Source organism: Lissotriton vulgaris, chromosome 2_1 (assembly GCF_964263255.1).
Source record: "Lissotriton vulgaris chromosome 2_1, aLisVul1.2, whole genome shotgun sequence".
NCBI classification, from domain to species: domain Eukaryota; kingdom Metazoa; phylum Chordata; class Amphibia; order Caudata; family Salamandridae; genus Lissotriton; species Lissotriton vulgaris.
The window spans coordinates 669592239-669608880 of record NC_141687.1 but is presented as its reverse complement, the minus strand read 5'-3'; the positions used below and the strand labels follow the sequence as shown (position 1 = coordinate 669608880).

The following is a 16642-nucleotide window of genomic DNA, read 5'->3' as shown; positions in this document are numbered from 1 at the left end:
ATTTTTGGAGCAGATGAAGGATTAAGGGAGAATGCAATCTGAGCCAGAGCTTGGGTCCGGCGCTAGGTCTGGGTGCTGACCCCCAATCTCTAGTATCCGGTCTCTAGTCTTACATCTTTAGTCTATAGTCTTAGTCTTGGTCTCCGTAGATGGGATTATGGCCATTAATCTCCCCAATCTCCCCAAATCTAATCTTAGAGGAGAGGGGACCTAATAATACTGTATGAAAACACGGAGGGCAAAAAATATATATATATTTTTAACACAAACAAAGAGGGAGTACTACTAGTAAAAAGTGGGCAGTCATGGGGCTCAAAATGGGCTAATAATGCAGCCCAAAAGAAAAAGAAGGGAGGTTTCCCCAGGGAGGTTGTTTTTATGTCACAAAAACAATAAAAAGATAAAAAGCACTTGGGTGGGGAGCAAACTAGATAGGATGCCCTACCAAATGAACTCTACATTAAACTTAAAATTCCATTCAGAATTCACACTGCTTGTGATGTCACTTCCACTTCAGTGGCACTTTGTCTAATCAACATTCATGTTCACGGGATGGGTTGTACCAATTTTGAGTCAGATCGAAAAACATTGTTAACCTGTGCCAGCATGAAGAATGCTTGCTACATTTATGTGAACAGGCCTGTGCCAGCGATTTTTACAACTGAATTCTTACTGGTTATATTATCACTGCTTTAAGTAGCTGATTGATGGTGTTTAGGTGCTCTATTGTTGTGAAGTGGACTAATAATTCACTTGAAAATAATCTCTATTTCTGAAAGAGGACAACTGGAATAACCGTGAATCACTGGATGTCTTTCAGGCTGTTGCTGGGATTTATGAGCTGCACCGCACTACTATCCATGTGGTTAAGTAATACTTCCACTGCTGCTATGGTGATGCCAATCGTCGATGCAGTGCTTTGCCAGCTCAATAGTGCTACACCTGAAGAAGGCGCCTTGACTGAGGTTATCGTAAATTCACAGCCAAATAATGAAGGTATGTATTGTATCAGATTTGGAATTTATTCTCCTATGAAAGTAATCCTTCTCTAAAAGTTAGTCATTAATGTATTATAGTAATTTAAGCAAGTACAAACTTTCCATATCTTGCAGCCCGCTCAAATTTCTGCCTTGAAAATGGCAATCCTTTTCTCTGATCCTTGCTGGAGCACGACGCTACTACATTTATCTTAATCCCAGTGCCTCTCTGCTGCTAAAAGTGCATCATGTTTAGCCATCTGTGTCCGTTTTTTAAGCAAGAACATTCAAGATTTGCTTAAAAAACTGACACAGATGGCTAAACATGATGCATTCAAGGGCACAATACCATGCCAAGTGTCAGGAGTGAGTTGGTTTTAGATGGACTCCCATTTTTAAAATGTTGTACATATCCACTGCACATTTTTTACAGACTTCACACTTGAATAATATGCCAGTTCCCGGTCCCAGGGGCCCCAACACGAGCATGGTTGTGATTAAATAAGGAAAATCAGGAGCTTTTATTAAAGTAAGACTTTAAATTTCCCTAGCACGTGCTGTTCTCTCCCTTCCCCACTTGATGTAAGACAGCCAATCTACAGAGTGTGCGCCACCAGCCCAATAGACAATGCCTGCTCCTGTCGAAGCACTTTTAGCATAACTGTAACAATTGCCATGCCATCATCAAAGGGACCTTGATTAATCATCCTCGGCGAGGTACTCCTATACACCTTAAAGTAACAGCAACCTGCGACTCTATGAATCTAATCTATCTTCTCAAGTGCTCATGCGGGCTGGTCTATGTGGGCAAAACTACAAGGAAGATTAAAACACGATTAACTGAACACAAAAGTGATATAAGGACTAAAAATGAGAAATCAGCCATTGCTGTACACTTCAATGATCATAGACACAACATTTACCAATTACAGTTCATGGTACTTGAAACCATTACCAACACTGGCAATCAAGATGTGAATAGAAGACTATTGCAAAAAGAGACTCAATGGATTTATAGACTCAACTCTTTGAAGCCCCATGGGCTCAATGACCGCTTGGAACTCTCGTGTTACCTGTGAACCTCACACCAAGTAGTGATCTATTGTGAAATTTTGTGATCATGTGTTAATTTCACCAGTTTAATCATGTTGCTCTGTTTTATTGATGCTGTTTTGGGATAACTCGGGTTTATTTACTAACATTTGATCAACCACATTTCCTTTATGTTCTCGACTGTCTTTCACACTCTTCCACCATGGCCGACACTAGTCACATAAGCTTTTGCCCCGTTACAAAATGGCCGAACCTATTTTCATGACTGGTTAGCAGTCCGTCATCACTTTCGACAACACCACGCGGACACTACGCTGATCTCCCTCATATACTAACAGGCTCGCCGCATTTCAGACGTTGATCCGACTTGGATACATACTTAGACTTTACACTTTGACGAGCGGTAAGATGCGTACTCGATCTTATTTGGGACACAGGTTAAGTCACGTTTGGCACAAGCGGTATCTGTGATTATGTTTGATTCAACCTTCCGGCTCTTATTGAGGCAACATCGCTCTCTCAAACGTTCATGGGTGTTATGCTCTATCTCTTACCTAATGCACATAAGTTTACACGCGGTGGTTTTATTTTATTTCATTTTACTGCTCACATCTCTATAATACGAGTTTATGAATTTCACTACTTTTTCCGTAAACGACGTGCTACCTTCTTTAAATTGGCAACAACACTGTTTAGATTTGATTTGCTTGCTTAGATTGTGATATGAGACAACAGTTATTCTATGTTGTGAACCCTCATAGTGGTTTATTATTTTTCAACAGATTCCCCTGACGAAGTGCCTGTTATGGGCACGAAATGCATTGGGAATATGCCTTTTTCAAGTGTTTCTATGGATTTAAAAATACGACAATTTCTTTGATGTGAAATACGACATTGGAAATTTATGAATATGATTTATTAAAATTCAAACTTGATGATCTTTAATGATGAAAGTCTTGGATAAATCAATGACAAATAAGTGATTTGCAACATTTGAGAGATCGATTGATCCACAACAGCAGTGCCCAGAGGGCCGTTCCCTAGATAAAGGGAACGCTTTCATTTTTTCCACCTGCCAATGACAACACCACATATGAAGCTTTATTTTTTTATTTTTTATTTTTTTATTTTTTTTTAAATAATTTTTATTGTAGATATACCTGTACAGGCCAATATACGTATAGCAGTAGTATCATAAGTGTCAGCAGATATACAATGCCTTTCTTCAATCAATACACAGCCTTCCGGCCCACAACCCGGGGGTCGGGCGGCGTTGAAATCTCTGCACATCCATGCCTGACGTTCCATAGAGAGGAGTGGTTAGTGTCCGGATTAAGTGTATGTCTACTTTTATAGTCCTACAAAACTACGCGCTAAACCCCAACTCCCCTTCCCCGCGCTAGCCCCTAAACACCCCCCCCCCATCCCACCCCATCTCGCACACCATCACCCGCCTAAGGCTACGTTATTACCAACCCTGGGTTGCTAGCCTCACGCTCCCCGTATTCCTGCTGTTCCTGGGGCCTCAACTCGCTTCCTCTGTGCCCTCCACTCCGGGAGTCTCCTCCTGTGCGTCAGCCTCGCTATCCCTGAGTGCCTGCACCATTATTTCCCATGCAGTCGCAGTGTCAGCCGCTGTCTGGGTAGGGGTCCTGCGCGCTATTTGGTACCTATGTGTGCTGTCAGCCGAGGCCCATTTCAGAAACTCCTGCCGCCACCTCCGTGGAGTAGGCCCCAGCCTCGCTTTCCAATTCCTGGTAATCTCTCTCTTAGCTATCATCAGCCCCATGTCGATAAACTTACTCGTGAGCTTATTTTTGGGGGTGTGGGGAAACCAGTGCAAAAGGCATTCGGCCGGTCCGTACTCTAACGATCGTTCAGTCACCTCATTCAGTACCTCCCCTACTTCTTGCCAAAAGTCCTGCAGGACCGGGCACGCCCATAGCATGTGTACTAACTCAGCTCCCTCTTCCGGGCACCGGGGGCAGGCTGCTGTGTCATCGCCAAAATACCGCCGTATTCTACCTGGGGTCATATACGCCCTATGCAGCACATAGTAGTGGATCAGCTGGAATCTGGCGTTCCTTGTGCTGTTACGAGCTCTGCGGACAAGTTGTGCCCAGGTCGTGTCCGGAATGTCCCTGTGCAGATCCGCCTCCCATTTGGCTTTCAGGGATGTGAGAGGAGGGATATTCTCCCTAACCATTCGATTATACAGGCACGTAACTGCCTTAACCGTGCCCGCCGCCATCATGGTATATTGGCACGCCGCTGCCGTCTCGGGCTCCCCAAGCCCCGTGCCCCAGTGGGCGTGCATCGCCCTGGTCACCGCTGCGTGCAGCAGGAATCCCCCTCTCGGGATACCGAAGCGGTCCGTTAACTCCCGGAACGGGAGCAGTGTTCCACTCTCAAAGAGGTCCCCAACCACCTGTATTCCCGCCTCCTCCCATTCCTGCAGGCTCGACCAATCGCCGCCATGTGGTAGTGCCGTCAACATGGCCAGTGGTATCTCAGGCGCGTAAGGGCGCTGGGTACCCGCTCTCTTCTGGGTCCGGTTCCAGCATTGTCGGTACGTGCGCTGTTCCAGCGATAAGTCCCGACTGTCCAACCGCTGCTGGAGGGTTATGTACGCCAGGACGTGCCTGGGCGTTCCCCGCAAGCTTTCATCCTCCGGGCCCCGAAATACCCTCGCTACTTCCTGCGTGAATATCTGTAATTGGGCCGCTAGGTAATAGAGCTCAAAGTCCGGCACCGCCAGCCCCCCCTCATCCTTCGGGCGAGAGAGCGTGGCCAGCGCTACTCTGCACCGTCCCGCTCCCCAAATGAACGATGTGATCTGAGAGTTGAGGAGCTTAAAGAAGGAGCTAGGTATCCAGATTGGGAGCGTCCGGAAATAGTACAGTAATCTCGGCAGGGCTACCATCTTTACACATATGAAGCTTTATATTAGACGTCTTTATTCACTTACGTGTAACCGCAAACTCAACATTCAAAAACTGCATTCACTTCACTATACTCTGACAGTTTCGCCACAGTTCTACGAAGTCCGTTCAGAGCAAAAAGGGCTCCATCTCTGTTAACTCACACATTGCCTCTGCCCCTCTGTTAAATAAAAACATTTCTTTTTACAAACATGCATACATAATACTTTAATGAGTCTTCGTGTCATTGGAAACTGGAGACAAACAGTAGAAGTGTCCGTGATCTGCGTTGGTGATGCAGGAACAACAGCAGTCAAGTGGTTTTCAATTGTCCTTTCAGACCCAGTCTCTATGTTGACATCAATGCCTTGCGAGCGGTGAACCACATGTCAGAAATGCAAGTCATCTCACGCAATTGACTTCCCAAGTATGTTGAGCATTCATCATGTGTCCTATGCTGGTCACAAATTAAATGGCTCAACATCAAAGGTAGCATCACATTTTAATTTTCTACACTGACGGACAAGCAGCCGATCTCCTCTTATGAAAGTAACGTCTTTTGCATGTCGGTGCCTGTGTGTACAGGTTTTTATTTTTCTTTAATGATACAAGTCTTTTATACGGGTGTCTTCCTCAGTACTTGATCGTCTGTTGGTCCATTGAGGTAACTTAGTCATCATGGCTCTCCCGAACTTCAAAGTTGCAGGGCTGTAACTTGTGGTCTAGTGAGGGGTCGTACTGTAAGCTCAAAGAAATCTAGACAGTATTAAGGTTGAGCTTTTCAAATACAGCACACTGAACAACTTTCTTAAGAGCACTCATGAAACGTTGAACAAGCCAATGGCCTGTGGCCATAGAGGTGTGCTCTTCTGAGTCCTCATACTAGGATGACTGAGAAAATCTCATAATTCCTGACTGTTGAAAGGTGGGCTGTTGTCAGATTTTAAGATCACAGGAACACCCCATGTCGCAAAGATGCCATCTAATCTTTCAATGACTCTTTCTTGAGTTATAGATGAGAGATCTTCTATCAATGGAAAAAGGGAGTATTCATTGACAGTCACCATCAGGTGATGTCCATTGTCAAGAGAACCAAAGAAGTCAATGGCAATTCTTTCCCATACATGCTTTGACTACTCTGACCAGTTTAAGGTGTGTTGAGTGGTTTTCGATGAAAGGCAGTTGCATAGATGACAGGCTTTCAATTCACTTCAACTTTTTCATCAAGATGAGGAAACCAACTCGGTCTCAGAGAGCTTGTTTTGTGGCAACGATTCCATGATGTCCTTCATGTGCCACTTCAATTATCTGTTGTTACAATTCTCAAACCTCTCAGGATAATGACAGTTCATCTTTGACATGTTTAAACGTCTGGTATTCTCTGGCACTGGTAAGAGGTTGAGTTTGCTGGTTCCAAGACTGATGTGTAATAATGTTCTTAGTTTTAACAGGTCACTATCTTGACTCTTGGCAGCAACAATTTGTTCCAGCAAAATGGCAGCTAGTGTTCTATATTCCACAGTTATATTTATGTAGGCTTCATCCATCTTGGAAGGGTACCATGGCACTGTAGAGGTACTCATGAGACATAGTCGGCAGGGCTTTGATCTTTCCCTGGACTGTGCAAGATTGTGTAGTTGTATTCTTGTAATCGTAAACCCCAGCATTCAATACGAGAAGGCATCTTCGCCTTAGGCTTACCAAAGATAGTCAACAATGCTTGATGATCTGTCACAAGCATAAAAGGTTTCCATTTAAAAACATGTGGAAATGTTCACAAGCCCACACCACTGTTAAACCTTCTTTTTTCAGGTTGTTGCATGTTCAGTTTGGGACAAACTTCTGCTTGGGTGTCCACCATGCTGTGCAAGGATTGCGCCTAACCCGACTGTGCTAGCGTCAACAACAATTTGATGTGAAGCTTTGGATCAAAGTATGCCATTTCAGTAGCGTTCTCAATAGCTTGTTTGATTTTCTTGAAGCTTTGCTACAATTTTTTTTTAAAATAGTGTTTATTACTTTTTGTTATTGCTTAAACAGTCCCGTGGGCAATGGGAGTCATACATATAATCTTTCGTCAATATGCTGAAAAACAAACTGTTGCATGTGGTATAAGCGTCAGCCTCATATAGATGCCCTACTGGATCCTGTAGTATCATAATACACCATTAACATAACATTTAAAATTTCAGCACATGGCACATGAGAATGCCTTGATGAACAATGACTCTGGATGTATCATTATGAGCCCAGAAGTGTGAACGCCTATTAGTAAGTGGGGAGATCAAAGATACCGATTTCTATGCACAGTTGCTAAGTGTCAGTCTGATCATGAGGGTTTCTAAATAGACCCCAGATTAGGGATATTAGGAGCAATTTCAGGTCTAGAAACAATTTAGTAAGGGAGGGCTGCGAAGATCCGCTAGTGAATTATATATGATATATTTGTACTCATAAGTACTTCAAGGAGTCGCAGGATCAGATGAGTGGGGCACGTGGGAAGCCCATCCTTTATTCTGGAGTCAGGGGTGTCATTGGGAACAAGAGAGTTTTTCCCCAGTTGACCTTTAGGCCGGGTATATGTCCATAGCTGACCAATAGTTCTTTCAAGCCATGTAACACTACCTTGTGATCCCGGAGTTAGACCAGCGCATCATCAGCATATAGTGAGACAATGTGCCATTGGTTGTGCACCCTGATGCCCCAGTCAAATACTCGGCTATGTAGAGCGCAGGCCAGGGGCTCCATCCCTAAGGCAAAGATAATTGGCGATAGTGGGCACCCCTATCTGGTGCCCCGTTCGATATTTAAGGAATCGGCAGGGCTTTGATCTTTCCCTGGACTGTGCAAGATTGTGTAGTTGTATTCTTGTAATCGTAAACCCCAGCATTCAATACGAGAAGGCATCTTCGCCTTAGGCTTACCAAAGATAGTCAACAATGCTTGATGATCTGTCACAAGCATAAAAGGTTTCCATTTAAAAACATGTGGAAATGTTCACAAGCCCACACCACTGTTAAACCTTCTTTTTTCAGGTTGTTGCATGTTCAGTTTGGGACAAACTTCTGCTTGGGTGTCCGCCATGCTGTGCAAGGATTGCGCCTAACCCGACTGTGCTAGCGTCAACAACAATTTGATGTGAAGCTTTGGATCAAAGTATGCCATTTCAGTAGCGTTCTCAATAGCTTGTTTGATTTTCTTGAAGCTTTGCTACAATTTTTTTTTAAAATAGTGTTTATTACTTTTTGTTATTGCTTAAACAGTCCCGTGGGCAATGGGAGTCATACATATAATCTTTCGTCAATATGCTGAAAAACAAACTGTTGCATGTGGTATAAGCGTCAGCCTCATATAGATGCCCTACTGGATCCTGTAGTATCATAATACACCATTAACATAACATTTAAAATTTCAGCACATGGCACATGAGAATGCCTTGATGAACAATGACTCTGGATGTATCATTATGAGCCCAGAAGTGTGAACGCCTATTAGTAAGTGGGGAGATCAAAGATACCGATTTCTATGCACAGTTGCTAAGTGTCAGTCTGATCATGAGGGTTTCTAAATAGACCCCAGATTAGGGATATTAGGAGCAATTTCAGGTCTAGAAACAATTTAGTAAGGGAGGGCTGCGAAGATCCGCTAGTGAATTATATATGATATATTTGTACTCATAAGTACTTCAAGGAGTCGCAGGATCAGATGAGTGGGGCACGTGGGAAGCCCATCCTTTATTCTGGAGTCAGGGGTGTCATTGGGAACAAGAGAGTTTTTCCCCAGTTGACCTTTAGGCCGGGTATATGTCCATAGCTGACCAATAGTTCTTTCAAGCCATGTAACACTACCTTGTGATCCCGGAGTTAGACCAGCGCATCATCAGCATATAGTGAGACAATGTGCCATTGGTTGTGCACCCTGATGCCCCAGTCAAATACTCGGCTATGTAGAGCGCAGGCCAGGGGCTCCATCCCTAAGGCAAAGATAATTGGCGATAGTGGGCACCCCTATCTGGTGCCCCGTTCGATATTTAAGGAATCGTATAACCTGTCTTGACACAGGACTGTGGCGCTTTGTATATCAATTTAATCCATTGCAGGAACCAAGGGCCTATACCATATCCTTCTAATACCGCATTAAAAATCTCCCACCTGAATGGGTCAAACGCCTTTTCAGTGTCTATAGAGGCTATCCATTCTGGCTCCTCTGTTGTGCATAGCAGCAAAACATTTTTTTTTAGACTGGCCGGGTATAAAAAGTTTTGGTCGCGTGAACTAAAAATTGTGTCACTTCTAGGAGTCTGTTGGCTAGCACTCTGCCCAGTATTTTGTAATCAGTGTTCAGGAGAGACAGGAGGTGGTAAGAACCCATCTGTAGCAGGTCCTTACCTGGCTTAAGTCGCACCACCAACACTGCCTCGTGAAGTTAGAGCGATAGTATGCCTTGGTCATAAGTTTCTGTGTGTACCCGGTGCAGGTAATGGACCAAATGCATACCAAATACTGCATAAGATTATAGGGGCCAACCATAAGTCCCTTGGGATTTAGCTCTTGGCAGTTGCTGAATGGCTTCGCATATCTTGGTTTATGTAATAGGAGATTCTAGGGTGGTGAAATGTGTCTGCGGGATCTGGGGGAGAGCTAGGCGTTCTAAGAAGAGCTGTAGCTCCGGTCTGTCATAAGGCAAAGGGGATCTGTATAGAAAGATGTGGTATCCGCAGAATGCCGAGTTAATCTCAAACTGCGAGTTGACCAACCGGCCCTCCGGATTAAAAATGGCAGTGATGGGTGTTTGAGATGAGTCCATTTTCAATTACCACGCTAATTTCCTGCCCGCCTTGTCTCCCTCCGCGTGCTTTCTAGCCAGGTATTGCTTATAGTCCAAGACGCACAGCCGGTCAAGAGTCGTTTTATGAGATAACTTAGATTGAGCCTGTTAGACCTGGCATCATTGGTGTGAGTCTCCCTTCCATTTTGATGGATTGCCTCCTCTGTTTTGATATGTTTTTGCTGGTTATATGCTTTGGGCACTGTGCCACTGCTATTCAGTGTCACAGTGCAAGTGCTCCCTATGTTAAATTGATGTACTAATTGGTGATTCCATGATTGCGTTTTTTGATTTACCTGTCAGCTCCTAGTACAGTGTACCACGTGTGCCCAGGGCTTGTAAATCAAATGCTGCTGCGGGGCTTGCAGCACTAGTTGTGCCACCCACAGAAGCAGCTTGTAAAGTGTGTCTCAGGCCTGCCATTGCAAGGCCCATGTGCAGTCTAGTACTGCCATGTCGACTTGGCAAGTGCACCCACTTGCCAGTTCCTAAACCTTCCCTTTGCTTCATGTTAGACACCCCTATGATAGGCCCAACGGCATGGTGCCTTGTAAGTATAAGGTAGGAAATGCTCTGATGTGTGTAGCATGTCCTAATAATGAACTACAGACATTTTTGCTTTTCACTATTGGAAGGCTACCTGTTCTCCATAGGTTAGAATGGGCAGTTAGATTATTACATTCGTATAATCCTAACTAACTCAGGGAACATGGTAGAAATTCGAATTTAGTATGCCTGAACTCAGAATGATAAAACACATCTGTTCGAGGCATGTGGGCTGCTGAATTCATATCTGTGCATAGATCGTCGCCTAATGTTGGGTCCGGATGATTGCACCTTGTTGTCCTGGAAGAGTCTTCGAAGTATCACAAGATAGGTGACTCCTCCCCTGGACTACAGTGCGCATGGGCATCTTCTCCATCCTCAGATTGTTTTTTACCGCCATTGGGTTCGGATGTTATTCCTATACTCCAACTTCGGAATCGAAACAAAACTTTTCTAAAGGCCAAAAGGTCTTCGACTTCGACGGTATTGTTTTCGCTCAGTACTCTTTGACTCGATCGAACTTTCCATCTCGAACCGGTCGTAGACGCGGGCCGTTGGGCCTTTTCGACGCCACGTGGGCCTGCTGCAGATGGAAAGGAGCCCGTTCAAAAGGTGCCCACAATGCCACTCCAAGTTCCCGCATACTGACAAACACTCAGTATGCAAGAAGTGCCTATCACCAGACCATAAGGAAGAAACCTGCCCAGCCTGTGCCCAATTCCGTTTGAAGAAAACCATCCGGATTCGACGGGCCGCTAGGCAAGAGATGCAGCGACAAGCACCGGAACCAGACAACATCTTCGATGATGACCAAGAACTTCCAGAAGCTGAAGATTCGGACCTAGAGATCATCACTGTCGAGGAATTCTGGGACTCCGAGGATGAGATCCCACCGGTGCAAATCGTGAGTACACTGCCACCGACACCAATTACCCCGTTACTGAAGGCTCCGGTCGAGGCATCGCCAAAAGGCCTTAGCCAAGATCCGAAGAAACATTCGCCAGCCCCGCCGTCCGGCTTGGCTCCGAAACCAAAACCTAAGCCTTCAGAGACCCCAGGGCCAAGTAATGTGATCCCAAAGAAGGTTCCAGAACCCAAGAAGGTCGTCAACCCGAAGGGCCTTGAACCGAAAAAGTCCGTACAGCCTAAAGGCGTCGACCCGAAGAAGGCCGTTGACCCAAAGAGCGCCGAACCAAAGAAGGCCGTCGAGTCAAAAGGCGCCGAACGTAAAAATTCCGTCGAGCCAAAGAAGGCCACCAAGCCGAAGGGCGTCGACTCGACGAAGGCCGTCGAGCCAAAAAAGCCCACTGTGCCGAAGGTTGCCGAACCAAAGAAGGTCGCCGACGTAAAGAGTGCTGTATCGAAGCCTGTGATCCAGCCGGAGAAGGCTATCGAACCAAAGACAAGTGCTCCAAAAAGACCGGTCGATCCCAAAAAAGCCATCGACTCGACAAAGGACAGTCAACTGAAAAAATCTGTCGAGCACAAAAAGCGGGTCGAACCGAAAAACCCGGTCGATCCGAAATCACTCGTCGACCAGACCAAAGGGTCGGAGCCGAGGAAAACCAATAAGCCACCAAAGGTCGATCGACACAGAAGGGGGTATCGACCCAGAGGCAATAGTCGATCCAAAACAGACTAAGCCGAAGAAATCAAAGACACAGCTACGGACAGTGGAAGAAGAACTCTTCCATCCAGATCCATCAGATGACCAGGCTAAGATATATATTAATCCTGAGACAGGTAAAGTCACAATCCTACACAGGAAGAAGACACCACTGGACACTGACACCACTGGACACTGACTCTCATTCCCCCATTCCTCTAAAGAAGATGGACTTTGAGACTTCTCCCTCTAGACCCTATATTCCTTATTATCCCACTATGCCTACTACGCCTTTGGCTCCTTACTCTCCTTCTCACTATGGGGACAATGGGGGGGACACAGGGGAAGATCCTCAGCATGATTATGACTATCCAGAGGATCCTAACCCCCAAAATGAACCATGAGGGGAGCCAACTGACCCATATGACACGCATCCCATCCCTGACGTCCCCTCATACCCAACAAAGCCCTTACCTACTGACGACACCATTGTCTTCAACCAACTAATAGACTGGGCAGCGCAGTACCACAACGTTGACTTGCACAATGACCCTATAGACGAAGACTTCTTATTTGACACTTTCCCTACTTCGGAAAAAAACGTCAGAACACTTCCTATGCTAAAGGGGGTATTAAAACATGCGCCTGATATATTTAACGATACAGCCAGGGCACGAGTAATCAATCCCAGGATTGAAAAGAAATATAGAGCAGCCCCTACAGACCCTACCTATATTAAAGGTCAGTTACCATTAGACTTACTGGTTGTGGCTAATGCACGCAAAAGAGCCAACTCACAGACAACAGGGGAGGCCCCTCCTCCTGATAAAGAGTCCAAAATACTAGAGGCCTCTGCATTGTTGCACTTCCTGTCGTCTCTCCTTTCGTCTCCTACCGCATCCTCACTCTATTTATATCTCTCCCTCCCTCCTCTCTCAATGTTTTGAGACTGAACTATTTTATCTGATGCCCGATGGAGCTACTTGGTTTAGCTATAGGGGAGATGGGCCTTGCATTCCCTCCTTGGTCGTCACCTACCCAGTCGGTCTTTAGGCAAACTTCTTTTCGTCTCTCCTTATTTGTCTCTTCCCTAGCCCCTATCCTCTCTCTCCTGAATCTCTCCCCTTACCTGCTACTCTGCCTATTCCCTGTCCATTGTGCCCTTTGACTAAGCACTCCTTCTCCCTGTGTTGGGGAAAGATCCAATATTTATACTCTGGAGTCTCAGCGAACCCGCTGAGTGACTCCACTGTGCAAAGGGAGCCACTCACATTTGAGGTATGGTATGGCACCCCTTGCCTAAGCACTCCCTCTCCCCTTGTTGGGGAAGGATCCAGTTTGTAGGCCTTGGAGTCTCAGAGACCTCTCTGAGAGAAAATTTATTACAAACGCCTCCATCAAATGTGCGCTTGACGCAGCCGACACTGCAGCCAGGTCTATTAACACTAGCGTTTTACTACGACGACATGCATTGCTGCGTATTTCGGGCTTTAAGAACGAGGTGCAGTCCACCATTCCTTACCAACCAGTCAATCAAGACTTCCTTTTTGGCCCTGCAGTTGACACCATTCTAGCTAAAATGAAGAAAGGCACAGAAACTGAAAAATCAATGGGTGCATTGCAGTTTCAGCAACACAGAGGTTCCTTTCGACGCTCCTCATACAGAGTAGCTACACAGGGCAATACTTCACAGACCTCATCTACATACAAAGGCAACACCCAAGGTTCCTTTAACAAGAACTCCAACAGAGGAGGTTATAGGGGCAACAATAACAAGGGGAGAGGACGTGGAGGCAATAACACCAGGGCTTCCCTTGCCTCAAAACAGTGACTTCATCACGCTACCTCCAGACAACCTAACCCTGGTCGGAGGCAGACTCCAACAATTCCTACCTGTCTGGAACGCAATTACCATGGACAGGTGGGTGAGACAAATTATCCAGTATGGTTATTGCCTAGAACTCACCTCTACCCCACCAAACATACCACCCAGACACTGTCCTATGTCCAAAGAACACATCACCCTGCTACAACAAGAGGTGAAATGCATGCTGGCAAAGGGGCCCATAGAGCCAGTCCCTTTCCAACACCAAGGGACAGGAGAATACTCCCTATACTTCCTTATTCCCAAGAAGGACGGTTCACTCAGACCAATATTGGACCTCAGACCCCCTAAATCAATACATACTGTCGGAACACTTCCATATGATCACACTACAGCAAGTCCTCCCGTGGCTACAGCAAGGAGACTTTCGTGCAACATTGGATCTCAAGGATGCGTATTTTCACATACCCATCCATCCAGCTCACAGAAAATATCTCAGATTCACAATAGAAGGTCAACACTACCAATTCAAGGTTCTCCTCTTCGGGGTGACCACGGCTCCAAGAGTGTTTACAAAATGCTTAGCGACAGTAGCTGCACATCTCAGGAGGCAACACATCCATGTGTTCCCGTACCTAGACGATTGGCTGATACAAGCAAAATCCGACCAACAGTGTGCAAGAGACACGTCTCAAACACTTCAGCTGCTACACAGCCTAGGGTTTTCCATAAACTACCCAAAATCGCATCTACAACCATCCCACATACAACAATATCTGGGAGCTACTATAGATACCTCAGTGGCAAAGGCATACCCAAACTCAGCGAGAATAGCCAGCATGAAGATGCTCATTCGCAAATTTCTGCCACAACACTCTCTTCCAGCTCGAATCTTCATGCAGCTCATAGGCATGATGGCCTCCTGCATATTCATTGTCCCCCATGCCAGACTTCAAATGCGTCCATTGCAAAAATGCCTAGCACGGCAGTGGAACCAAGCTCAAGGACAACTAAAAGACCTAGTGTTGGTAGACAGTCGTGCTCACAACTCTGCAGTGGTGGAACCCACAAAACCTTTCCAAGGGGCGACTGTTCCAAGAGCCGGTTCCATAACTAGTACTAACAGCGTACGCATCACTGACAGGCTGGGGAGCCCACCTCCTTCACTACACAGTACAAGGGCTCTGGACAATCAAACAAAAGAAACTGCATATCAACCATCTAGAGTTGCTAGCGATATTCCTAGCCCTGAAAGCATTCCAAAAATACTTGTACAGCAAGACTGTGTTGATCCGGACGGACAACATGACAGCAATGTACTATATCCAGAAACAGGGAGGAACACACTCTCCATAACTGTCCCATTTTGCACAGAGCATATGGAAGTGGGCAATTCCAAAATATATCTTTCTCCTGGAAGAACACCTCCCAGGGAAAGACAATCAGATTGCAGACCTGCTCAGCAGGCACAGCCAGCAACTACACGAATGGGAGATTCACCCCCAAGTTCGCCAACCATTCTTCAGGCAGTGGGGGCACCCAGAGATAGACCTGTTTGCCACAAACGGAAACTCAAAATGCCAGTACTTTGCCGCCAGGTTCCCTCATCCGTTGTCACACGGCAATGCGATATGGATGAACTGGTCAGGCAGATTTGCGTACGCTTTCCCCACAGCACCACTGATTCCGCTGGTGGCAGCAGTCACACACACTGATCCTAGTTGCTCCCACATGGACGAGACAGCCATGGTACACAACGTTCCTGGAACTTTCAGTAGTTCCTCATCAAAGGCTCCCACCCCATCTTCTAACTCGGAACCATGGAGAAATCAGCCACCCAGATCCCAATCAGATGAAACTAGCGATCTGGCTCCTGAAGTCTTAGAATTTGGATACCTTAACTTGCCTCCAGACTGCATGAACATCATTAAAGAGGCAAGACGGCCAACTACTAGAGCGTGCTATGCAGCTAAATGGAAGAGATTTGTTATTTACTGCAACAATAACCAAATCAACCCTTTAGATGCTTCCCTACAGAACATTATATGTTACCTGCTGCATCTTCAAAGATGCAACTTAGCGTACTCTTCCAAAAGACTACACCTCGCTGCTATAGCAGCGTACCTTCAAAACAGGCAACACCTTTCACTGTTTAGAGTACCAGCAATAAAGGCTTTTATGGAGGGTCTTAAAAGGGTGATCCCTCCAAGACACCCACCTCCCCCAGTCTGGAATCTAAATATAGTACTTACCAGACTTATGGGACCTCCTTTCGAACCTATACTCTCATGCGAACTGCAATTCTTAACGTGGAAGGTGGCATTCTTGATTGCCATTACCTCACTCAGGCGAGTTAGCGAGTTACAAGCACTAACAATTCAGGAACCCTTCATGCAAGTACATGCTAACAGGGTGGTTCAAAAGGCTAAACGCACTTTAACTGTCCCCCCAAGAGCACACTCTACGCGAAAAATGGGGGCATCCATGGCTTTCCTAGGGAATATTCCTCTTAAAGACATATGTAAAGCAGCCACATGGACTACCATACACACGTTCACAAAACAATACTGTGTAGACGTGCAAGCAAAGCAGCAAGCTGCTGTAGGCCAGGATGTCCTCAAAACTCTTTTTCAAACTGCTGCAGCTGGCACAGGTAACCACCGCTAGAGGAGATACTGCTATACAGTCTATGCACAGATATGAATTCAGCAGCCCACATGCCTCGAACGGAATATGCTACTTACCAGTATGCATCTGTTCTTGGCATGTAGGGCTGCTGACATTCATATCCCCCGCCCTCCTCTCCGGTGCCTGTCCCAGCTGCAGCATTATCTTTTGCATGGCCATCTCTTACTTTACGATCTCCATCTCTGCCACAATGGCAAAA

The 16642-nt window shown here is 45.8% G+C and overlaps 1 protein-coding gene across 2 annotated transcripts in view; it reads left to right on the top strand.

Moving 5' to 3' along the window:
• The window catches only part of LOC147730952 (solute carrier family 13 member 1-like), a 540726-nt gene that overhangs the window by 202619 nt on the left and 321465 nt on the right, over positions 1 to 16642 (top strand). For both annotated transcript variants that reach the window (XM_086955853.1, XM_086955852.1), the window contains exon 4: positions 821 to 996. In XM_086955853.1, the coding sequence (XP_086811979.1) occupies positions 821 to 996 (176 nt within the window). The remainder of the gene's footprint in view (positions 1 to 820; positions 997 to 16642) is intronic.